We start from the raw sequence: 24,932 nt of genomic DNA on the forward strand, positions 1-24,932 counted from the left end.
AGCAAGCAGGGCAGTGGGATTGAGAGAATAGAGCGAGCAGGGCAGTGGGACTGAGTGAATAGAGCGAGCAGGGCAGTGGGATTGAGTGAATAGAGCGAGCAGGGCAGTGGGACTGAGTGAATAGAGCGAGCAGGGCAGTGGGACTGAGTGAATAGAGCGAGCAGGGCAGTGGGACTGAGTGGATAGAGCGAGCAGGGCAGTGGGATTGAGTGAATAGAGCGAGCAGGGCAGTGGGATTGAGTGAATAGAGCGAGCAGGGCAGTGGGACTGAGTGAATAGAGCGAGCAAGGCAGTGGGACTGAGTGAATAGAGCGAGCAGGGCAGTGGGATTGAGTGAATAGAGCGAGCGGGGCAGTGGGACTGAGTGGATAGAGCGAGCAGGGCAGTGGGATTGAGTGGATAGAGCGAGCAAGGCAGTGGGGCTGAGTGAATAGAGCGAGCAGGGCAGTGAGATTGAGTGAATAGAGCGAGCAGGGCAGTGGGTCTGAGTGGATAGAGCGAGCAGGGCAGTGGGGCTGAGTGAATAGAGCGAGCAGGGCAGTGGGATTGAGTGAAGAGAGCGAGCAGGGCAGTGGGGCTGAGTGGATAGAGCGAGCAGGGCAGTGGGGCTGAGTGAATAGAGCGAGCAGGGCAGTGGGATTGAGTGAATAGAGCGAGCAGGGCAGTGGGGCTGAGTGAATAGAGCGAGCAGGGCAGTGGGATTGAGTGAATAGAGCAAGCAGGGCAGTGGGACTGAGTGAATAGAGCGAGCAGGGCAGTGGGGCTGAGTGGATAGAGCGAGCAGGGCAGTGGGATTGAGTGAATAGAGCGAGCAGGGCAGTGGGATTGAGTGAAAAGAGCGAGCAGGGCAGTGGGGCTGAGTGAATAGAGCGAGCAGGGCAGTGGGACTGAGTGGATAGAGCGAGCAAGGCAGAGGGACTGAGTGGATAGAGCGAGCAGGGCAGTGGGACTGAGTGGATAGAGCGAGCAGGGCAGTGGGGCTGAGTGAATAGAGCGAGCAGGGCAGTGGGACTGAGTGGATAGAGTGAGCAGGGCAGTGGGTCTGTGCGAGCAGGGCAGTGGGGCTGAGTGGATAGAGCGAGCAGGGCAGTGGGTCTGAGTGAATAGAGCGAGCAGGGCAGTGGGATTGAGTGAATAGAGCAAGCAGGGCAGTGGGACTGAGTGAATAGAGCGAGCAGGGCAGTGGGATTGAGTGAATAGAGCAAGCAAGGCAGTGGGACTGAGTGGATAGAGCGAGCAGGGCAGTGGGATTGAGTGAATAGAGCGAGCAGCGCAGTGGGGCTGAGTGAATAGAGCGAGCAGGGCAGTGGGACTGAGTGAATAGAGCGAGCAGGGCAGTGGGATTGAGTGGATAGAGCGAGCAGGGCAGTGGGGCTGAGTGAATAGAGCGAGCAGGGCAGTGGGGCTGAGTGAATAGAGCGAGCAGGGCAGTGGGATTGAGTGGATAGAGCGAGCAGGGCAGTGGGGCTGAGTGAATAGAGCGAGCAGGGCAGTGGGGCTGAGTGAATAGAGCGAGCAGGGCAGTGGGACTGAGTGGATAGAGCGAGCAGGGCAGTGGGATTGAGTGAATAGAGCAAGCAAGGCAGTGGGACTGAGTGAATAGAGCGAGCAGGGCAGTGGGACTGAGTGAATAGAGCGAGCAGGGCAGTGGGACTGAGTGGCTAGATCAAGCAGGGCAGTGGGACTGAGTGGATAGAGCGAGCAGGGCAGTGGGATTGAATGAAGTGGGATTGATTGAAGCAAGGCAGTGGGACTGAGTGAATAGAGCGAGCAGGGCAGTGGGACTGAGTGGCTAGATCAAGCAGGGCAGTGGGACTGAGTGAATAGAGCGAGCAGGGCAGTGGGGCTGAGTGAATAGAGCGAGCAGGGCAGTGGGACTGAGTGGATAGAGCGAGCAGGGCAGTGGGATTGAGTGAATAGAGCAAGCAAGGCAGTGGGACTGAGTGAATAGAGCGAGCAGGGCAGTGGGACTGAGTGAATAGAGCGAGCAGGGCAGTGGGACTGAGTGGCTAGATCAAGCAGGGCAGTGGGACTGAGTGGATAGAGCGAGCAGGGCAGTGGGATTGAATGAATAGAGTGAGCAGGGCAGTGGGATTGAGTGAATAGAGCGAGCAGGGCAGTGGGACGGAGTGAATAGAGCGAGCAGGGCAGTGGGACTGAGTGGCTAGATCAAGCAGGGCAGTGGGACTGAGTGGATAGAGCGAGCAGGGCAGTGGGATTGAATGAATAGAGTGAGCAGGGCAGTGGGATTGAGTGAATAGAGCGAGCAGGGCAGTGGGACTGAGTGAATAGAGCGAGCAGGGCAGTGAGATTGAGTGAATAGAGCGAGCAGGGCAGTGGGATTGAGTGAAGATTGAGTGAATAGAGCGAGCAGGGCAGTGGGATTGAGTGAATAGAGCGAGCAGGGCAGTGGGATTGAGTGAATAGAGCGAGCAGGGCAGTGGGACTGAGTGAATAGAGCGAGCAGGGCAGTGGGACTGAGTGAATAGAGCGAGCAGGGCAGTGAGATTGAGTGAATAGAGCGAGCAGGGCAGTGGGGCTGAGTGAATAGAGCGAGCAGGGCAGTGGGATTGAGTGGACAGAGCAAGCAGGGCAGTGGGATTGAGTGAATAGAGCGAGCAGGGCAGTGGGGCTGAGTGGATAGAGCAAGCAGGGCAGTGGGACTGAGTGAATAGAGCAAGCAGGGCAGTGGGACTGAGTGAATAGAGCGAGCAGGGCAGTGGGATTGAATGAATAGAGCGAGCAGGGCAGTGGGACTGAGTGAATAGAGCAAGCAGGGCAGTGGGACTGAGTGAATAGAGCGAGCAGGGCAGTGGGATTGAGTGAATAGAGCGAGCAGGGCAGTGGGATTGAGTGAATAGAGCGAGCAGGGCAGTGGGGCTGAGTGAATAGAGCGAGCAGGGCAGTGGGACTAAGGGGATAGAGCAAGCAGGGCAGTGGGACTGAGTGAATAGAGCGAGCAGGGCAGTGGGATTGAGTGAATAGAGCGAGCAGGGCAGTGGGGCTGAGTGAATAGAGTGAGCAGGGCAGTGGGGCTGAGTGAATAGAGCGAGCAGGGCAGTGGGACTGAGTGAATAGAGCGAGCAGGGCAGTGGGACTGAGTGGATAGAGCAAGCAGGGCAGTGGGATTGAGTGAATAGAGCAATCAGGGCAGTGGGATTGAGAGAATAGAGCGAGCAGGGCAGTGGGACTGAGTGAATAGAGCGAGCAGGGCAGTGGGACTGAGTGAATAGAGCGAGCAGGGCAGTGGGACTGAGTGGATAGAGCGAGCAGGGCAGTGGGATTGAGTGAATAGAGCGAGCAGGGCAGTGGGATTGAGTGAATAGAGCGAGCAGGGCAGTGGGACTGAGTGAATAGAGCGAGCAAGGCAGTGGGACTGAGTGAATAGAGCGAGCAGGGCAGTGGGATTGAGTGAATAGAGCGAGCAGGGCAGTGGGACTGAGTGGATAGAGCGAGCAGGGCAGTGGGATTGAGTGGATAGAGCGAGCAAGGCAGTGGGGCTGAGTGAATAGAGCGAGCAGGGCAGTGAGATTGAGTGAATAGAGCGAGCAGGGCAGTGGGTCTGAGTGGATAGAGCGAGCAGGGCAGTGGGGCTGAGTGAATAGAGCGAGCAGGGCAGTGGGATTGAGTGAAGAGAGCGAGCAGGGCAGTGGGGCTGAGTGGATAGAGCGAGCAGGGCAGTGGGGCTGAGTGAATAGAGCGAGCAGGGCAGTGGGATTGAGTGAATAGAGCGAGCAGGGCAGTGGGGCTGAGTGAATAGAGCGAGCAGGGCAGTGGGATTGAGTGAATAGAGCAAGCAGGGCAGTGGGACTGAGTGAATAGAGCGAGCAGGGCAGTGGGGCTGAGTGGATAGAGCGAGCAGGGCAGTGGGATTGAGTGAATAGAGCGAGCAGGGCAGTGGGATTGAGTGAATAGAGCGAGCAGGGCAGTGGGGCTGAGTGAATAGAGCGAGCAGGGCAGTGGGACTGAGTGAATAGAGCGAGCAGGGCAGTGGGATTGAGTGAATAGAGCGAGCAGGGCAGTGGGACTGAGTGGATAGAGCGAGCAGGGCAGTTGGATTGAGTGAATAGAGCGAGCAAGGCAGTGGGGCTGAGTGAATAGAGCGAGCAGGGCAGTGGGATTGAGTGAATAGAGCGAGCAGGGCAGTGGGGCTGAGTGAATAGAGCGAGCAGGGCAGTGAGATTGAGTGAATAGAGCGAGCAGGGCAGTGAGATTGAGTGAATAGAGCGAGCAGGGCAGTGGGATTGAGTGAATAGAGCGAGCAGGGCAGTGGGGCTGAGTGAATAGAGCGAGCAGGGCAGTGAGATTGAGTGAATAGAGCGAGCAGGGCAGTGGGTCTGAGTGGATAGAGCGAGCAGGGCAGTGGGGCTGAGTGTATAGAGCGAGCAGGGCAGTGGGATTGAGTGAATAGAGCGAGCAGGGCAGTGGGGCTGAGTGGATAGAGCGAGCAGGGCAGTGGGGCTGAGTGAATAGAGCGAGCAGGGCAGTGGGATTGAGTGAATAGAGCGAGCAGGGCAGTGGGGCTGAGTGAATAGAGCGAGCAGGGCAGTGGGATTGAGTGAATAGAGCAAGCAGGGCAGTGGGACTGAGTGAATAGAGCGAGCAGGGCAGTGGGGCTGAGTGGATAGAGCGAGCAGGGCAGTGGGACTGAGTGGATAGAGCGAGCAGGGCAGTGGGATTGAGTGAATAGAGCGAGCAGGGCAGTGGGACTGAGTGGATAGAGCGAGCAGGGCAGTGGGACTGAGTGAATAGAGCGAGCAGGGCAGTGGGACGGAGTGAATAGAGCGAGCAGGGCAGTGGGGCTGAGTGAATAGAGCGAGCAGGGCAGTGGGACTGAGTGAATAGAGCGAGCAGGGCAGTGGGACTGAGTGAATAGAGCGAGCAAGGCAGTGGGACTGAGTGAATAGAGCGAGCAGGGCAGTGGGATTGAGTGAATAGAGCGAGCAGGGCAGTGGGATTGAGTGAATAGAGCGAGCAGGGCAGTGGGATTGAGTGAATAGAGCGAGCAAGGCAGTGGGACTGAGTGAATAGAGCGAACAGGGCAGTGGGATTGAGTGAATAGAGCGAGCAGGGCAGTGGGGCTGAGTGAATAGAGCGAGCAGGGCAGTGAGCTTGAGTGAATAGAGCGAGCAGGGCAGTGGGGCTGAGTGAATAGAGCGAGCAGGGCAGTGGGACTGAGTGGATAGAGAGAGCAGGGCAGTGGGATTGAGTGAATAGAGCGAGCAAGGCAGTGGGGCTGAGTGAATAGAGCAGCAAGGCAGTGGGGCTGAGTGAATAGAGCGAGCAGGGCAGTGAGATTGAGTGAATAGAGCGAGCAGGGCAGTGGGACTGAGCGGATAGAGCGAGCAGGGCAGTGGGGCTGAGTGAATCGAGCGAGCAGGGCAGTGGGACTGAGTGAATCGAGCGAGCAGGGCAGTGGGGCTGAGTGACTAGAGCGAGCAGGGCAGTGGGACTGAGTGGGTAGAGCGAGCAAGGCAGTGGGGCAGGTGGATCGAGAGAGGTCAGTGGGATTGAGTGAATAGAGAGGGCAGTGGGACTAAGTGGATAGAGCGAGCAGGGCAGTGGGATTGAGTGAATAGAGCAAGCAGGGCAGTGGGACTGAGTGGATAGAGCGAGCAGGGCAGTGGGATTGAGTGGATAGAGCGAGCAAGGCAGTGGGGCTGAGTGAATAGAGCGAGCAGGGCAGTGAGATTGAGTGAATAGAGCGAGCAGGGCAGTGGGTCTGAGTGGATAGAGCGAGCAGGGCAGTGGGGCTGAGTGAATAGAGCGAGCAGGGCAGTGGGATTGAGTGAAGAGAGCGAGCAGGGCAGTGGGGCTGAGTGGATAGAGCGAGCAGGGCAGTGGGGCTGAGTGAATAGAGCGAGCAGGGCAGTGGGATTGAGTGAATAGAGCGAGCAGGGCAGTGGGGCTGAGTGAATAGAGCGAGCAGGGCAGTGGGATTGAGTGAATAGAGCAAGCAGGGCAGTGGGACTGAGTGAATAGAGCGAGCAGGGCAGTGGCGCTGAGTGGATAGAGCGAGCAGGGCAGTGGGATTGAGTGAATAGAGCGAGCAGGGCAGTGGGATTGAGTGAATAGAGCGAGCAGGGCAGTGGGGCTGAGTGAATAGAGCGAGCAGGGCAGTGGGACTGAGTGAATAGAGCGAGCAGGGCAGTGGGATTGAGTGAATAGAGCGAGCAGGGCAGTGGGACTGAGTGGATAGAGCGAGCAGGGCAGTGGGATTGAGTGAATAGAGCGAGCAAGGCAGTGGGGCTGAGTGAATAGAGCGAGCAGGGCAGTGGGATTGAGTGAATAGAGCGAGCAGGGCAGTGGGGCTGAGTGAATAGAGCGAGCAGGGCAGTGAGATTGAGTGAATAGAGCGAGCAAGGCAGTGGGGCTGAGTGAATAGAGCGAGCAGGGCAGTGGGATTGAGTGAATAGAGCGAGCAGGGCAGTGGGGCTGAGTGAATAGAGCGAGCAGGGCAGTGAGATTGAGTGAATAGAGCGAGCAGGGCAGTGGGATTGAGTGAATAGAGCGAGCAGGGCAGTGGGGCTGAGTGAATAGAGCGAGCAGGGCAGTGGGATTGAGTGAAGAGAGCGAGCAGGGCAGTGGGGCTGAGTGGATAGAGCGAGCAGGGCAGTGGGGCTGAGTGAATAGAGCGAGCAGGGCAGTGGGATTGAGTGAATAGAGCGAGCAGGGCAGTGGGGCTGAGTGAATAGAGCGAGCAGGGCAGTGGGATTGAGTGAATAGAGCAAGCAGGGCAGTGGGACTGAGTGAATAGAGCGAGCAGGGCAGTGGGGCTGAGTGGATAGAGCGAGCAGGGCAGTGGGATTGAGTGAATAGAGCGAGCAGGGCAGTGGGATTGAGTGAATAGAGCGAGCAGGGCAGTGGGGCTGAGTGAATAGAGCGAGCAGGGCAGTGGGACTGAGTGAATAGAGCGAGCAGGGCAGTGGGATTGAGTGAATAGAGCGAGCAGGGCAGTGGGACTGAGTGGATAGAGCGAGCAGGGCAGTGGGATTGAGTGAATAGAGCGAGCAAGGCAGTGGGGCTGAGTGAATAGAGCGAGCAGGGCAGTGGGATTGAGTGAATAGAGCGAGCAGGGCAGTGGGGCTGAGTGAATAGAGCGAGCAGGGCAGTGAGATTGAGTGAATAGAGCGAGCAGGGCAGTGGGATTGAGTGGATAGAGCGAGCAGGGCAGTGGGGCTGAGTGAATAGAGCGAGCAGGGCAGTGGGATTGAGTGAAGAGAGCGAGCAGGGCAGTGGGGCTGAGTGGATAGAGCGAGCAGGGCAGTGGGGCTGAGTGAATAGAGCGAGCAGGGAAGTGGGATTGAGTGAATAGAGCGAGCAGGGCAGTGGGGCTGAGTGAATAGAGCGAGCAGGGCAGTGGGATTGAGTGAATAGAGCAAGCAGGGCAGTGGGACTGAGTGAATAGAGCGAGCAGGGCAGTGGGGCTGAGTGGATAGAGCGAGCAGGGCAGTGGGATTGAGTGAATAGAGCGAGCAGGGCAGTGGGATTGAGTGAGTAGAGCGAGCAGGGCAGTGGGGCTGAGTGAATAGAGCGAGCAGGGCAGTGGGACTGAGTGAATAGAGCGAGCAGGGCAGTGGGATTGAGTGAATAGAGCGAGCAGGGCAGTGGGACTGAGTGGATAGAGCGAGCAGGGCAGTGGGATTGAGTGAATAGAGCGAGCAAGGCAGTGGGGCTGAGTGAATAGAGCGAGCAGGGCAGTGGGATTGAGTGAATAGAGCGAGCAGGGCAGTGGGGCTGAGTGAATAGAGCGAGCAGGGCAGTGAGATTGAGTGAATAGAGCGAGCAGGGCAGTGGGATTGAGTGAATAGAGCGAGCAGGGCAGTGGGGCTGAGTGAATAGAGCGAGCAGGGCAGTGAGATTGAGTGAATAGAGCGAGCAGGGCAGTGGGTCTGAGTGGATAGAGCGAGCAGGGCAGTGGGGCTGAGTGAATAGAGCGAGCAGGGCAGTGGGATTGAGTGAATAGAGCGAGCAGGGCAGTGGGGCTGAGTGGATAGAGCGAGCAGGGCAGTGGGGCTGAGTGAATAGAGCGAGCAGGGCAGTGGGGCTGAGTGAATAGAGCGAGCAGGGCAGTGGGATTGAGTGAATAGAGCGAGCAGGGCAGTGGGGCTGAGTGAATAGAGCGAGCAGGGCAGTGGGATTGAGTGAATAGAGCGAGCAGGGCAGTGGGGCTGAGTGGATAGAGCGAGCAGGGCAGTGGGACTGAGCGGATAGAGCGAGCAGGGCAGTGGGATTGAGTGAATAGAGCGAGCAGGGCAGTGGGACTGAGTGGATAGAGCGAGCAGGGCAGTGGGACTGAGTGAATAGAGCGAGCAGGGCAGTGGGGCTGAGTGAATAGAGCGAGCAGGGCAGTGGGACTGAGTGAATAGAGCGAGCAGGGCAGTGGGACTGAGTGAGTAGAGCGAGCAAGGCAGTGGGACTGAGTGAATAGAGCGAGCAGGGCAGTGGGATTGAGTGAATAGAGCGAGCAGGGCAGTGGGATTGAGTGAATAGAGCGAGCAGGGCAGTGGGATTGAGTGAATAGAGCGAGCAAGGCAGTGGGACTGAGTGAATAGAGCGAGCAGGGCAGTGGGATTGAGTGAATAGAGCGAGCAGGGCAGTGGGGCTGAGTGAATAGAGCGAGCAGGGCAGTGGGACTGAGTGGATAGAGCGAGCAGGGCAGTGGGATTGAGTGATAGAGCGAGCAGGGCAGTGGGATTGAGTGAATAGAGCGAGCAGGGCAGTGGGATTGAGTGAATAGAGCGAGCAGGGCAGTGGGATTGAGTGAATAGAGCGAGCAGGGCAGTGGGATTGAGTGAATAGAGCGAGCAGGGCAGTGGGATTGAGTGAATAGAGCGAGCAAGGCAGTGGGACTGAGTGAATAGAGCGAGCAGGGCAGTGGGATTGAGTGAATAGAGCGAGCAGGGCAGTGGGGCTGAGTGAATAGAGCGAGCAGGGCAGTGGGATTGAGTGGATAGAGCGAGCAGGGCAGTGGGATTGAGTGAATAGAGCGAGCAAGGCAGTGGGGCTGAGTGAATAGAGCAGCAAGGCAGTGGGGCTGAGTGAATAGAGCGAGCAGGGCAGTGAGATTGAGTGAATAGAGCGAGCAGGGCAGTGGGACTGAGCGGATAGAGCGAGCAAGGCAGTGGGATTGGGTGAATAGAGCGAGCAGGGCAGTGGGACTGAGTGGATAGAGCGAGCAGGGCAGTGGGGCTGAGTGAATAGAGCGAGCAGGGCAGTGGGACTGAGTGGATAGAGCGAGCAGGGCAGTGGGGCTGAGTGAATCGAGCGAGCAGGGCAGTGGGACTGAGTGAATCGAGCGAGCAGGGCAGTGGGGCTGAGTGACTAGAGCGAGCAGGGCAGTGGGACTGAGTGAATAGAGCGAGCAGGGCAGTGGGACTGAGTGGGTAGAGCGAGCAAGGCAGTGGGGCAGGTGGATCGAGAGAGGTCAGTGGGATTGAGTGAATAGAGAGGGCGGTGGGACTAAGTGGATAGAGCGAGCAGGGCAGTGGGATTGAGTGAATAGAGCGAGCAGGGCAGTGGGACTGAGTGGATAGAGCGAGCAGGGCAGTGGGATTGAGTGAATAGAGCGAGCAGGGCAGTGGGACTGAGTGAATAGAGCGAGCAGGGCAGTGGGTCTGAGTGAATAGAGCGAGCAGTGCAGTGGGACTGAGTGGATAGAGCGAGCAGGGCAGTGGGATTGAGTGAATAGAGCGAGCAGGGCAGTGGGACTGAGTGGATAGAGCGAGCAGGGCAGTGGGACTGAGTGAATAGAGCGAGCAGTGCAGTGGGACTGAGTGGATAGAGCGAGCAGGGCAGTGGGACTGAGTGGATAGAGCGAGCAGGGCAGTGGGACTGAGTGAATAGAGCGAGCAGGGCAGTGGGACTGAGTGGATAGAGCGAGCAAGGCAGTGGGGCAGGTGGATAGAGAGAGGTCAGTGGGATTGAGTGAATAGAGCGAGCAGGGCAGTGGGATTGAGTGGATAGAGCGAGCAGGGCAGTGGGGCTGAGTGAATAGAGCGAGCAGGGCAGTGGGACTGAGTGAATAGAGCGAGCAGGGCAGTGGGACTGAGTGGATAGAGCGAGCAGGGCAGTGGTACTGAGTGAATAGAGCGAGCAGGGCAGTAGGTCTGAGTGAGTAGAGCGAGCAGGGCAGTGGGGCTGAGTGAATAGAGCGAGCAGGGCAGTGGGACTGAGTGGATAGAGCGAGCAAGGCAGTGGGGCAGGTGGATAGAGAGAGGTCAGTGGAATTGAGTGAATAGAGAGGGCAGTGGGACTAAGTGGATGGAGCGAGCAGGGAGCAGGCATGCTGGGATAAACCCGCCCAGACTGAACGGGGATCGGACCCTATTCTCCTGACACCAATCTGATCCACACCAGCCATCCAGCAACCGAGCCAAACAGCCAATAGTGGGGGGAACGGAGATCAGGCCTGTGCAAGAGGCCGGGTATTGGGGGGAACAGAGAGATCTGGGGAGGTGTTGGGCTGGAGGACGTTACAGAGATAAAAGCAGGCGTGGCCCTGGAGGAAGTTCATCACGAGGGTGGGTATATTCAATCTGGAGCATCACCCGGACCCTATCGATGGGCCAAAGGCAGATTTCTCACAGCGACGGTATTCCGAGCTCAGTTACTGCCCACACTTACTCCGAGAGACTCTCGTGTACCAGTGTTTGCTGCCCAGAGAGATGAAGAACCTGCAGACGGTCGACAGGAGCTGACGGAACACTTTCATTTCTCACAGGGGTTTCTGCGCTGCGACCTGCAAGAGGAAAAGAGCAAGAGGATGGTCACTGGGCAAGGTAGACTCATTGTCAAACAAGACAGAAATACAGAGCAGAAATACAGGGCAGAAATACAGGGCAGAAATACAGGGCAGTAATACAGGGCAGTAATACAGGGCAGTAATACAGGGCAGTAATACAGGGCAGAAATACAGGAGAGAAATACAGGAGAGAAATACAGGAGAGAAATACAGGAGAGAAATACAGGACAGAAATACAGGACAGAAATGCAGGACAGAAATGCAGGACAGCAATACAGGACAGCAATACAGGACAGAAATACAGGGCAGCAATACAGGACAGAAATACAGGGCAGAAATACAGGGCAGAATACAGGGGCGAAATACAGGAGAGAAATACAGGACAGTAATACAGGACAGTAATACAGGACAGTAATACGGGACAGTAATACAAGACAGAAATACAAGACAGAAATACAGGGCAGAAATACAGGGCAGAAATACAGGGCAGAAATACAGGGCAGAAATACAGGGCAGAAATACAGGGCAGAAATACAGGGCAGAAATACAGGGCAGAAATACAGGGCAGAAATACAGGGCAGAAATACAGGGCAGAAATACAGGAGAGAAATACAGGAGAGAAATACAGGACAACAATACTGGACAGCAATACTGGACAGCAATACAGGACAGCAATACAGGACAGCAATACAGGACAGCAATACAGGACAGCAATACAGGACAGCAATACAGGACAGCAATACAGGACAGCAATACAGGACAGCAATACAGGACAGCAATACAGGACAGCAATACAGGACAGCAATACAGGACAGCAATACAGGACAGCAATACAGGACAGCAATACAGGACAGCAATACAGGACAGCAATACAGGACAGCAATACAGGACAGCAATACAGGACAGCAATACAGGACAGCAATACAGGACAGCAATACAGGACAGCAATACAGGAGAGAAATACAGGAGAGAAATACAGGAGAGAAATACAGGAGAGAAATACAGGAGAGAAATACAGGAGAGAAATACAGGAGAGAAATACAGGAGAGAAATACAGGAGAGAAATACAGGACAGAAATACAGGACAGAAATACAGGACAGAAATACAGGACAGAAATACAGGACAGAAATACAGGACAGAAATACAGGACAGAAATACAGGGCAGAAATATAGGTCAAGATCCCTCAACCAAAATGCCTGGGGCCGAGTACGTGTCGGATTTTGGAATTTTTCGGATTTTAATTTCCGTGGGGGAGTCACGGCCTATTCCCACTTGTGACATCACATCGGCGTTTGGAAAAAAAGTGCGGATTTGGGAATTTCGGATAAGGGATGCTCAACCTGCAGCTTCATCACAGAGTTTAACTGACCTGGAACTGGTCACCTTGCTGAACGATGTCCATGTCAGTGTTTATACTTCACACAACTCTCCTCCCACCCCAGCTCTGTATTCCTGACACCCCCCACCCCACCTTGATTATCTACCTTTCCCGTCGATGTAACTTCCAGACTTTCCCAAGCTCTGCAGTCACAGAACACATTTAACCACCATTCTGACAGAACACCTGATCGAGTTAAATCACAATAGATTGTTTTTGCACAATAGGTACAAACATACAAAACAAAACTTCTGAAAGACTTTGCTATTTCATACATATATCCATTTATTATCATTTAAAACTTCTCCGTCTAAATACTGACGTCTAACTCATTTTTAACAGGAGTGATGCTGCTCCTTCACCCCCGCCTCCGCTCGCGACCCCCACCACCTCCCTCCGTCCCTCTGCCCTCTCCTCCGACCTCCCGCCCGCATGTGGTTTCCCCCCACCTCCCTCTCTTGAGCGCACCCCCCGTGTGCAAACCGCCCCCCCCCGCCCCCCTCCCTCTGGTACGCCCCCACACACCACCATTCCTGGCCAGCTGAGTGGGCAGCCGGAGCCTCTGTTTAACAGGCAGTACCTCTGACGGTGCCTCACTCCCTCAACGCTGCACGGGAGGTTCGGCCTGCATTGTGCGCTCGTGTCCCTGGAGTGGGATTTGACTCCAGGGGGGGAAGAGAGCGAGCTGCGGCTGGCCCGGCAGGAGAATGGAGTTCTGGACGTGTGCACACTACGAAAGACGTACCTGACGGCGTTGGCTCCAGCGCCTCCTCCTTTGACGGGGCGATCTCGGAATGTCCCGGGTCAGGATTAGAGGGGGGCTCCTCAATCCGCAGTCCAGAAGGCATCAGGAAGTGGGCGGTCATTTCCTTGGCATCTCCCAGCTTCTCCTGGCACGAGGCTGCGGGCACGCTCGACGTAACCTCCGACCTGCAACAATTAAATCGGGACGGTCAGGCCCACTCACTGCTCCGAACCCAGGCCGGCAGCTGGAGCCCACGAACCTGCGCGCCAACTCAATCCAGGGCGAGTGGGCAGCCTGGTAGCTGGGGTGCCCGACCTGCAACACTGATTACACCAAACGCTGAACTCCCAAACATAGGACAGGGTGTGCACCAGCCCCAGGGTGGGAACGCCGTTAACACACATTAGGAAAGCAAGAGCCAGCGGGCAACCCTCCAGGCACCTACCCAGAGGTCTTTAACAACTTAATTTCACAACACGAGCAGCACTGACTGCCGGAGCCCAGTCCCCAAGGGGACTTTGTCTAAAACTTCTGCAATCCGCTTAGGGGGAAGGCTTACATTTCTATAGCGGCCGTCACAACCCCAACTTCGCTGCCAGTTAAGTACTTTTTTGTAGCGCAGTCACTATCTCTTTTTTTTTTTTTTAATTTTAAAAATAAATTGAGAGGACCCAATTATTTTTTTCCCCAATTAAGGGGCGATTTGGCGTGGCCAATCCACCTAGCCTGCACATCTTTGGGTCGTGGGGGCGAAACCCACGCAGACACGGGGAGAATGTGCAACTCCATACGGACAGTGACCCCGGGGCCGGGATCGAACCTGGGACCTTGGCGCAGTGAGGCAGCAGTGCTAAGCGCCGCGCCCCCGTCACTATCTGAAAGCAAATTGCTGTAAACGTGGCAGTCAATTTGTGCACAGCAAGCTCCCACAAACAGCAATGAGATAATAACCGGAGAAGCTGTTATTTATTTATTTTTTTAACGGTGCTGTCCGCGGGATGGATATTGGTTCAGGAATCCAGCAGAAATTTCCCAGCTCTTCCCCCCCCCCCCCCCCCCCCCGGGTAGTGCCAGGGGTCTTTTACACCCACCCCCATAGGAGTGGCCGCCTTTGCGCCTTCAAATCGAGCCACTGCAGACCACGTGGTGCAGAGACACCAGAATCAGGATGGTGCATCACTCGAGGGGGGAACCTGGAGACGGATGAAGCAGGAGACAGTGCCTTCACCCCATCGCAATTCACCTGGCAGGGCCTGCGGACGGGATCGCCTGGCCATTCTGTCCACGGGTTTGCAATCCGAAATACATTTCAAGCGATGCTCACCCACCACCTCAGCCAGCAGAATGTTTTGGCAGCTAGCAGAACGCGGCCACTGCTCCATGCGTTTCCACGGTTTCAGGGATCAACAGTGACGTCACCCACGGGTCACAGTACAATCAGAGAGCCTAAAGGAATAGGAGGCCATTCCGCCCATCGGGTCTGTGCTAGCTCATCTGGAACAGCCACTCGTCCGTCCAGTTCCAGTCCTCTGCCCTTATTCCACGCGCTGTCAAATATTTAATTTGTTCCTTACAAAAGCCACGATTGATTCGGTCATGTTTTCATGGATTATCATAGAATTTACAATGCAGAAGGAGGCCATTCGGCCCATCAAGTCACACCGCCTCCTGGAAAGAGCACCCTACCCAAGGTCAACACCTCCACCCTATCCCCATAACCCAGTAACACCACCCAACACTAAGAGCAATTTTGGACACTAAGGGCAATTTATCACGGCCAATCCACCTAACCTGCACATCTTTGGACTGTGGGAGGAAACCGGAGCACCCGGAGGAAACCCACGCGCACACGGGGAGGATGTGCAGACTCTGCACAGACAGTGACTCAAGCCGGAATCGAACCTGGGACCCTGGAGCTGTGAAGCAATTGTGCTATTCACAATGCTACCGTGCTGCCCTTTTGGGAAGGACATTCCACCCTCGACAGCCCTCTGCTATAGCACAGAGTCCTGGCTAGTCTACCAGGAGGAATGAACCCCGATCGAGGCATCTGGCCATATGTAGGGGGTGGTTTAGCGCAGTGGGCTAAACAGCTGGCTTGTCAATGCAGAACAAGGCCAGCAGCGTGGGTTCAATTCCCGTACCTGCCTCCCCGAACAGGCGCCGGAATGTGGCGACTAGGGGCTCTTCACAGCTCTTCATTGAAGCCGACTTGTGACAATAAGCGATTATTATTATTAGGAACGTCCGGCGCTGCAAATTCCCCAGAACGGTACCAAAACACGACCCATTCACTTGCCTTGTTTACCCTGGAGTTTAGGAGAGTGAGGCTCTATATTAAAGTGTTTAAAATGATGGAAGGATCAGATGATTAAACTGGGACCACCTCTCGCTCTCTCTCGCCAATTCTGGTGCCGAAGCGGAGAAGACTTCCATTGGCTAACTAAGGGATTAGCCAGGAGCCGAGGCGGCGACCAGCCTTGGTGGGTTAGTCTCGAAGTGCCGAATGACCTCCTCCAGTTCCAGTACTTCCTGGTTCCGGTGAGAATGGAGGTGGAGCGCACCCTTCCGGATAAGGTCACCAGTTTAATGGTTCCGAGGGCAACAAAACATCTCAAGTTGGGAGGAAAGACTCCAGGGTCTTTCATGTAGCGCCTGTCACAACCTCCAGAATGTCCCAAAGTGCTTTACAGCCAGTGAAATACATTTTGAAGCTGTTGCCCAACAGGGAGGTGCAGCAGCCAATCCGCGCACAGCAAGCTCCCACGCACAATATCATGAATCGAGAATAAAAAGCTCTCATTCAGAATGTAAACAAATGCGGTTCACTGGTGTCCTTTAGGGAAGGAAATCTGCTGACCTTACCCGGTCTGGCCTACACGTCACGCCAGGCCCACAGCAATGGGACGGCCTCTTAATTGCGCCCCGAAATGGCCGAGTGAGCCACCCAGCTCCCCGCCACCTACTCAGGGGCAATAAATGCTGGACTTGCCACGATCCTCACTCAGCAACATATCTGACCCTAGGTCCCGGTCACAACGTACAGGTGAGGAAGTCACCATCAACCACCGTGACAAAGAGGTCCACTTGCTTGGAACCCCATCCACCACCAACAAGGTATGTATTAGCAGGAGGGCAACTTGCCAAAGCTCCTTTCACACCCGTGACCTCTGCCACATACAAGAGCAGCAGGTACCTGGGAACCCCACCACCTGACGTCCCCCTCCAAGTCACTCACCATCCTGACTTGGAAATCTATCGGCCGTTCCTTCACTGTCACTGGGTCAAATCCTGGAACTCCCTCCCTAACAGCACAGTGGGTGTACCTACACCATATGGACTGCAGCGGGTTCGAGAAGGCAGCTCACCTTCTCGAGAGCAATTAGAGGTGGGCAATAAATACTGGGCCTAGTCAGCCACACCCCCATCCTGCGAAGGAATAAAAAAAATAAACATGCAGATGTCAAAAAGATCAGTTGTCCTCCCACCCCCTGCATGGTGACACTTAAAACACTTTGTCCCACGAACGTACCTCCCAGTGGAGTGGCTGGCTGCAGTTCCAGTTTTGTCGCCTGTTTGGAGTCCTGTGGCAGGCCGGACATTGGCTTCTGTGAGGAATCAGGAGATAGCAGCATTAAACAACTCTCTTATCCTGTCCCCGGCACACACGGCGTCCGGGCTCAAACTCAGCTCTACATCGAGCAACAGTCAGAGTCGGTAACCGCGGTACCATTTCCATCATAGAATCTACAGTGCAGAAGGCCATTCGGCCCATCCCTAAGCCCACAACTCCACCCTATCCCCACAACCCAGTAACCCCTCCTAGCCTTTTTGGAGGCTAAGGGCAATTGATCCTGGCCAATCCACCTAACCTGCACATCTTTGGATTGTGGAAGGAAACCGGAGCACCCGGAGGAAACCCACGCACACACGGGGAGAACGTGCAGACTCCACACAGGCAGTGACCCAAGCCGGAATCGAACCTGGGACCCTGGAGCTGTGAAGCAACTGTGCTAACCCACTGTGCCACCGTGTCGCCCAACACGAGCTGGCTCGCCCACTCGATCCCCGGGGAGGAAAGATCATCTGGTAGCATTCCACCTCCGGCCTAAACACCATCAGTTACTCAGCACACAATCCTCCATGGGCCACAGATCCACCCGTGATCACGCTCAGCAACAGGCCACATCAACCGCCAGCGCCCCTCAGTGAGTCACCCTCTCCAACAAAAACCCTTTCCCTCCAAAACCCTCACAAAGCCAAGCCAGTATTGTACATGCAAAATGCACCAGTTAATTTTCACATAGCAAACCCCCTCCCCCAAAAAGAGAACGGAACGGACAGTGACTCTCGGTGGTGCTGGTTGGGGAGAAGGTTGACAAGGGCAGCAAAGTAGAGAGCCCCGTTTCCCAGTGGATAATGATTCAGGATCAGACATACCGGAGCCCAAAGGCCTTAAGATGGCGTGCACCCCCTCCGCCCTGGGCAAGAACCGATCCCACAGTGGCACAGCGCACTCCCTCCGTACCCACCCCGCGAAGGCACCCCCCACCCGTACCCAACCCACAACAGCAGACCCCCCCTCCATACCCACCCCGTGACTGTGCCACCCTCCGTACCCACCCCGTGACAGCACCCCCACCCCCTCCGTACCCACCCCGTGACTGTGCCACCTTCCGTACAGCAATGCAATATCTGCCTCAGTCTGGGGACTTGGCGATTTACTGAATATTTGCAACGCTGACAAGGGAAAGGCCGAAAGGTTCAGAAGGATTTCTCCCCGAGTAGCGTCAGCAGCAACAGTCTTCACCCGATCAACGGTCAACCACCTCCTACCGGTATCTGCCTCCTCGGAGGGAATGCTGGAGGGTTCAATGTTTATCTCCTCCGGGCCACGGACACTCCCACTGGTCTTGTTGGCACTGATTTCGGGGTCACTGCCTTGGCTCTCAGACAACTCGAGCAATCCAAAACCAGCCTGAGACGTGCCTGAATAAAACAGAACATTCACAAAATTATCCAAAGGCCATTCAGCCCATCTAATCTCAATCCCTCGCAAAGTCTTCACGCTCTCTCCGAAGTTTGTTCTTTTAAATGTTTCGATTTTGGGAATGCGAGCATCAGTGGTTAGGTCAGAGTTTATTGCCCATCCCTAATTGCCCTGAGGTGGCGGTGAGCTGCCTTCGTGAACCGCTGCAGCCCAGGTGGTGTAGGTGCACCCACTGTGCTGTTAGGGAGGGAGTTCCAGGATGTTGCCCTTGCGACAGTGAAGGAACGGCCGATACATTTCCATGGGCAGCACGGTAACACAGTGGATAGCACTGTGGCTTCACTGCGCCAGGGTCCCAGGTTCGATTCCGGCTTGGGTCACTGTCTGTGCGGAGTCTGCACGTTCTCCCCGTGTGTGCGTGGGTTTCCTCCCACAGTCCAAAGATGTGCAGGTTAGGTGGATTGGCCATGATAAATTGCCCTTAGTGACCAAAAAGGTTCGGAGGGGTTATCTGGTTACGGGGATAGGGTGGAAGTGAGGGTTTGGGTGGGTCGGTGCACTCCCGATGGGCCGAATGGCCTCCTTCTGCACTGTATGTTCTATGTTCTAAGTCAGGGTGGTGAGCAACCTGGATAGGAACCTCCAGGTGGTGGGGTTCCCAGGTATCGGCTGCTCTTGTCCTTCGAGACGGTAGAGTTTGTGGGTTTGGAAGGTGCTGTCTAAGGAGCCTTGGTGAGTTACTGCAGTGCATCTTGTAGCTGGTTCACACTTCTGCAACCTAATGCTTTTTAAGTGATTCCAAGATTTTGGGCTGCATCAATATATCTGAGAATTCACGTTATTTAAACCTATTATAACTTTAATTTCGTACAACTTAACATGAAGTAATAATTTTCCAGATCAGAGTTTCGTCATTAACATCACAACCAGGATTCTCCCCGTGTCTGCGTGGGCTTCACCCCCACAACCCAAAGACGTGCAGGGTAGGCGGATTGGCCACGTTAAGTTGCCCCTTAATTGGGAAAAATAATGTAGCCACCTGGGTTGGCCAATTCCCGACTTAAAATGGAGAACAGCAAAGGCTGAAGGGAAATTCAGCCAACACAGGCAAAAACCAGCAGGTGCAAGTTTACTGTGTATTAGACTCTGCAGAAACCCAGACAGCATCGATACCAGCAACCATCGGCATAATAATGTAGCAGCCATCTACATACTAATGAGCGATCCCCGGGAACAATCAAAACATTTAAGGTAAACAAGGCCAAGCCAGACTCCCCGGCGCCAGCAGGAGCCAACACAAAAGAGGTTAACGGACACCTAAAGACCGCCCATCGATCAGGGAACAGCTCCAGTATTGGAGAAATCGAACCAAGCAATTGGAACGAAGTCCAATCACTTGGAACCAGGTACGGGGTCCGCCCCGAAAGGCGGGAAGCCCCTGGGGACTATAAAGTAAAGCCCCCAAGTTCAAATCGTCCTTCTTGACAGGGTCACTCAGCAACGCGAAGCAACCCGAGAATGACCTGTCCAGCTGCCTCCAAGAACATAAGTCTTAAGTCAACGCTCGCTACGAGATAGGCGCTCCTAGCTACCAGTCCATACCATCTTTGAATCCCGCAGTTTCAGAATCCGAACGAAAGGCCATTTTTTCCCCTGACCTGGTGGGCCAGTTCCGAAGCTAAGTATAGGCCTGTTAGTTATAGAAATAGCTTAGAAAGTAGAGTTTATGCATGAGTAGTGATTTACTGTGTATAATAAATGTGCTTTCATTTGAATCTTACTAATTGGTGTATTGAGTTATTGATCATTACTTGAACTTGAACCTCGTGGTGGTATCATAAAGATACCTGGCGACTCTAGAACAAAGGTTATAAAACAGAGCCAATTGAACCAACCAAAAGTTAGCAACAATAAATAAATAAATAAAACAATCACAGCCAGTCCACTGAACGTGCCAACTCATCAAGACACTCTGTGTCCATTTGGTCGGCCAGCTATTTGACTGCAGTGGCATCACAGCTGAACACCACCTTACCGGACATCTACGCACTCTCAGCAGGCAGCAACGGGATGTAGTCCAAGCTAGGCCAGCTGAAGCAACCTTGCAGCAGGAGAGGTAATCAGCCAACTCCGGAGTCAGGCCACAGGAGAGGGAGCTTCCCTCCGCGTCCAACCTGTGCGTGAGCCAATCTAAAGGATACTCGACACTGACACTGGGAGGAAGCTGGAAGCTGAACGCATTCCATTCTCGAACACTGACGTCCCCCATCCCAACCGGCACAGAATCCTCACACAGGGCCCAAAGAGCAACAATAAACACAGGCCCGGGATTGGTCCTGCCGTCTTGTCAACAGACCCAATCCTACCTCCAGCACCAATCGAGTTGGTCGTGGAATCTGCGACGTCTCCGCCTTTTCCTTCTCCGGGCCGTGGGCTGTCGTGCGTGTTGGGGGCCCTGCTGGGGTTAAGAAGAAATAAATTAATAGCACCGCCTCCTTTGAAAACCGGTCGTCCAGTCTTCCCTTCCACACGGAGGCACTCGGACGGTAGGGACCCACCCATCATTTTGTCATGTGTGGTCGACACCGCTTACAACACAACCCGGTTTGCAAGGAATGTCCTCGCCAGCCTGTGCTGGAGAACTCCATTCTGTCGCTCGAGATTAAGAAGCCAGGAGAGTGAGGGGTGGGCAATAGATGCTAGCCTAACCAGCGACGTCCGCATTCCAGGAAACAAAATAGATTTTTTTTTTTTAAATGGCCAGGTCATTTATTTTGGTGATGTTGGTTAAGGTGTAAAATTTGGCCAGGGAACTGGGGAGAACTTCCCAGCTCTTCTGCAAAGTAGAGTCATCGGATTTTACATAGCCACCCGAGAGAACAGGCAAGGCCTCCATGTAGCATCTGAACCGAAGGACACCCCCTCCAAACACTGCCGTGCTTCCTCGGCACTGGGAGTGTCAGCCTGGATGGTTTGTACAGTAAGTCTTACAACACCAGGTTAAAGTCCAACAGGTTGGTTTCGAATCACTAGCTTTCGGAGCACTGCTCCTTCCTCAGGTGAATGAAGAGGTAGGTTCCAGGAACATATATACAGACAAAGACGATACTTTGAATGCAAATCTTTGCAGGTAATTAAGTCTTTACAAGTCCTATAAACCTGTACAGGTACTTGTAAAGGCTTAATTACCTGCAAAGATTCGCATTCAAAGTGTCATCTTGCATCTTTAAATTTGTCTATATATGTGTCTCTGGAACGAACCTCTTCATTCACCTGAGGAAGGAGCAGCGCTCCGAAAGCTAGTGACATCGAAACAAACCTGTTGGACTTTAACCTGGTGTTGTAAGACTTCTTACTGTGCTCACCCCAGTCCAACGCCGGCATCTCCACATCATGGATTGTTTGTGCTCGAGCGGGACTGGAACCCGCCACCTTCTGACTCGGAGGCAAGAACGAGATCCGCTGCAGACGCCTCAATCCATCTCCCTGTCGATCGATCAACTCAATAACAGCGAACAGACACAGAACTGTGGTTTCCCCCCTTTCCTCCTGACACAGGTGAACTCCACCAGGTAACTGGACCCAAGGCCTTCCTTTACAGCCACTGTCCGGTGTCGAAGCCACTTGCCTGGTTTGACCACTGGGCCGAGGTAGACCTTCCGTCGAGGGAATGGGCTGCTCATCCGACCTCTGACCCTCCGCCGTTTCCATGGCACCCGGAACTACCAATGAGGAACCTGGTTACCAGCAGAGTTGAAAGATTAGTCATGGGTGGCGAGTTCCTCTGACGCAACGTCTGAGCGTATCTTTTTTTAAATAAATTTAGAGTTCCCAATTCATTTTTTCCAATTAAGGGGCAATTTAGCGCGGCCAATCCACCTACCCTGCACATCTTTGGGTTGTGGGGTGAAACCCACGCAAACACGGGGAGAATGTGCAAACTCCACACGGACAGAGACCCAGAGCCGGGATCGAACCTGGGACCCCGGTGCCGTGAGGCAGCAGGGCTAACCCACTGCGCCACCGTGCTGCCCCGTTTCAGCACATCTGCCATGTTGACTGCTGTGTTACGGTGACTGGGTTTGATTTTACCCCGAGCAAATGAAACTTGTGCTAATATTGATCACCGCACACCACACCCACCAACAGTTCTTTATTGCCACCCTGCGGATTTGCTTAATTAATGTGTTTTGAGGAGTAATCCGGGCCCACACAGCAGGTCTGGCACCTCCTTCAACCACATCGCTGTGGGTCTGGAGTCACGTGTAGGCCAGACCGGGTAAGGACGGCAGATTTCCTTCCCCTAAAGGACAATAGTGACCCAGATGGGTTTTTACGACAATCGACGACAGTTCCATGGTCGCCTTTGCGGAGACTAGATTTACATTCCAGACTTTATTGAATTTTAGATTCCACCAGCGGCCATGGTGGGATTTGAACCCTAGTCCCCAGAGCAATGGCCTGAGCCTCTGGGTCACTGGTCTGGTGACGCTGCCACGACCCAATCATCTCCCCCACTTCTGCGACTAAAATATCTTCAGCCAATCCGGGAGTTGGCAAATCACACAATGATTTTTGAAAGTTGATATTTCGGGAGCACGAGGAGGCCACTCGGGCCCTCTCGAGCCGGTTCTGCGATTCAATTCCAGCAGTGCTGATCTGCAATTAACCCCATCTACCCACCTCGGTTCCAGGATTGAAATCGGATCCGCTGGCCTCAGCAGAGTTCCCTGTGTGACAAAGTGGTTTCCTACCTAACATCACCGCCGAGCGGCCTGGCTCTCTCTCATCTTAACGTTCTGGCTCCTTACCCTGGACCCAAGACCCTTCCCCTGACCACCCCAGAAGAAATTCTGTCTCCCTGTACCAACCCTATCGGACCAGCAAATCACTTAATGATCTTAAATAGCTCAATTAGATCATCCTTTAATCTTCTAAACTTCAGAGAATATAAACTGACACGACCTGCCCTAATAATTTAACCCTTTAAGCCCCAGAATAATTCTGGTCAATCCAGAGATCATCTCCTCCCTGAGCCAAATACCTAGAACGCAACGCCATTGGGGTCTAACTAGAGCTGTTATAGCTTCTTACCTTTTAATTTTTCCAATTAAGGGGCAATTTGGTGTGCCCAATGCGCCTAACCCGCACATCTTTGGGTTGCGGGGGTGAGACCCACGCAGACACGGGGAGAATGTGCAAACTCCACACGGACAGTGACCCGGGGACGGGAGCAAACCCGGGTCCTCGCCGCCGTGAGTGCTAACCACTGCGCCCCCATGCCCCCCCGAGCTGTAATAACATAGATTACATAGAATTTACAGTGCAGAAGGAGGCCATTCAGCCCATCGAGCCTGCACAGGCCCTTGGAAAGAGCACCCCCATTTAAGCCCAGAACTCCGCCCCATACCCGTAACCCAGCAACCTCTTTGGACACTAAGGGCAATTCAGCATGGCCAATCGACCTAACCTGCACGTCTTTGGACTGTGGGAGCAAACCGGAGCAACCCCACGCAGACACGGGGAGAACGTGCAGACTTCCCACAGACAGTGACCCAAGCCGGGAACTGAACCTGGGACCCTGGAGCTTTGAAGCAACAATGCTAACCACTGTGCTACCGTGCCGCCCTTAGTCTCCAGCTCTTTGCAATCCAGCCCCCACGGATTCAAGGCCAAACATTCCAACAGGCTTTTAAAATTATTTTTGCCCCTCATCCACCAGTTTCTAATGGTTTCTATACATAGACACCGCCCAGTGCCAATCAAAACCGGTTTTGTGACGGGTAGGTCGTGCCTCACAAACCTTATTGAGTTCTTTGAGAAGTTGACCAAACAGGTGGATGAGGGTAAAGCAGTTGATGTGGTGTATATGGATTTCAGTAAAGCGTTTGATAAGGTTCCCCACGGTAGGCTATAGCAGATAATACGGAGGCATGGGATTCAGAGTGATGTAGCAGTTTGGATCAGAAATTGGCTAGCTGGAAGACAAAGGGTGGTGGTTGATGGGAAATGTTCAGACTGGAGTCCAGTTACTAGTGGTGTACCACAAGGATCTGTTTTGGGGCCACTGCGGTTTGTCATTTTTATAAATGACCTGGAGGAGGGCGTAGAAGGATGGGTGAGTAAATTTGCAGATGACACTAAAGTCGGTGGAGTTGTGGACAGTGCGGAAGGATGTTACAAGTTACAGAGGGACATAGATAAGCTGCAGATCTGAGCTGAGAGGTGGCAAATGGAGTTTAATGCAGAAAAGTGTGAGGTGATTCATTTTGGAAGGAATAACAGGAAGACTGAGTACTGGGCTAATGGTAAGATTCTTGGCAGTGTGGATGAGCAGAGAGATCTCGGTGTCCATGTACATAGATCCCTGAAAGTTGCCACCCAGGTTGAGAGGGTTGTTAAGAAGGCGTACGGTGTGTTAGCTTTTATTAGTAGAGGGATTGAGTTTCGGAGCCATGAGGTCATGTTGCAGCTGTACAAAACTCTGGTGCGGCCGCATTTGGAGTATTGCGTGCAATTCTGGTCGCCGCATTATAGGAAGGATGTGGAAGCATTGGAAAGGGTGCAGAGGAGATATACCAGAATGTTGCCTGGTAAGGAGAGAGAGAAGATCTTATGAGGGAAGGCTGAGGGACTTGAGGCTGTTTTCGTTATTAGAGAGAAGAAGGTTAACAGGTGACTTAATTGAGGCATACAAGATGATCAGGGGATTAGATAGGGTGGACAGTGAGAGCCTTTTTCCTCGGATGGTGATGTCCAGCACGAGGGGACATAGCTTTAAATTGAGGAGAGAAAGATATAGGACAGATGTCAGAGGTAGGTTCTTTACTCAGAGAGTAGTAAGGGCGTGGAATACCCTGCCTGCAACAGTAGTGGACTCGCCAACATTAAGGGCATTTAAATGGTCATTGGATAGACATATGGACGATAAGGGAATAGTGTAGATGGGCTTTAGAGTGGTTTCATGGGTCGGCACAACATCGAGGGCCGAAGGGCCTGTACTGCGCTGTAATGTTCTATGTTCTATGTTCTAAAGCAAACCTCTGCAGTTCCTAGCATGTCGCCTTTATAAC

The 24,932-nt window shown here is 53.9% G+C and overlaps 1 protein-coding gene across 1 annotated transcript in view; it reads right to left on the reverse strand.

The window, feature by feature from the left end:
• LOC140406737 (TP53-binding protein 1-like) overlaps positions 1-24,932 on the reverse strand; it is a gene marked incomplete at its 3' end in the record, with an annotated part of 88,312 nt that overhangs the window by 57,432 nt on the left and 5,948 nt on the right. The window contains exons 4-9 of the mRNA XM_072494687.1: positions 21,488-21,596; positions 20,226-20,314; positions 17,706-17,858; positions 16,402-16,477; positions 12,870-13,054; positions 10,627-10,741 (exon numbers count right to left, since the gene is read on the reverse strand). Coding sequence (XP_072350788.1) covers positions 10,627-10,741; positions 12,870-13,054; positions 16,402-16,477; positions 17,706-17,858; positions 20,226-20,314; positions 21,488-21,596 — 727 coding nt within the window. The remainder of the gene's footprint in view (positions 1-10,626; positions 10,742-12,869; positions 13,055-16,401; positions 16,478-17,705; positions 17,859-20,225; positions 20,315-21,487; positions 21,597-24,932) is intronic.

Source organism: Scyliorhinus torazame, unplaced genomic scaffold, assembly GCF_047496885.1.
Source record: "Scyliorhinus torazame isolate Kashiwa2021f unplaced genomic scaffold, sScyTor2.1 scaffold_830, whole genome shotgun sequence".
Taxonomy (NCBI): domain Eukaryota; kingdom Metazoa; phylum Chordata; class Chondrichthyes; order Carcharhiniformes; family Scyliorhinidae; genus Scyliorhinus; species Scyliorhinus torazame.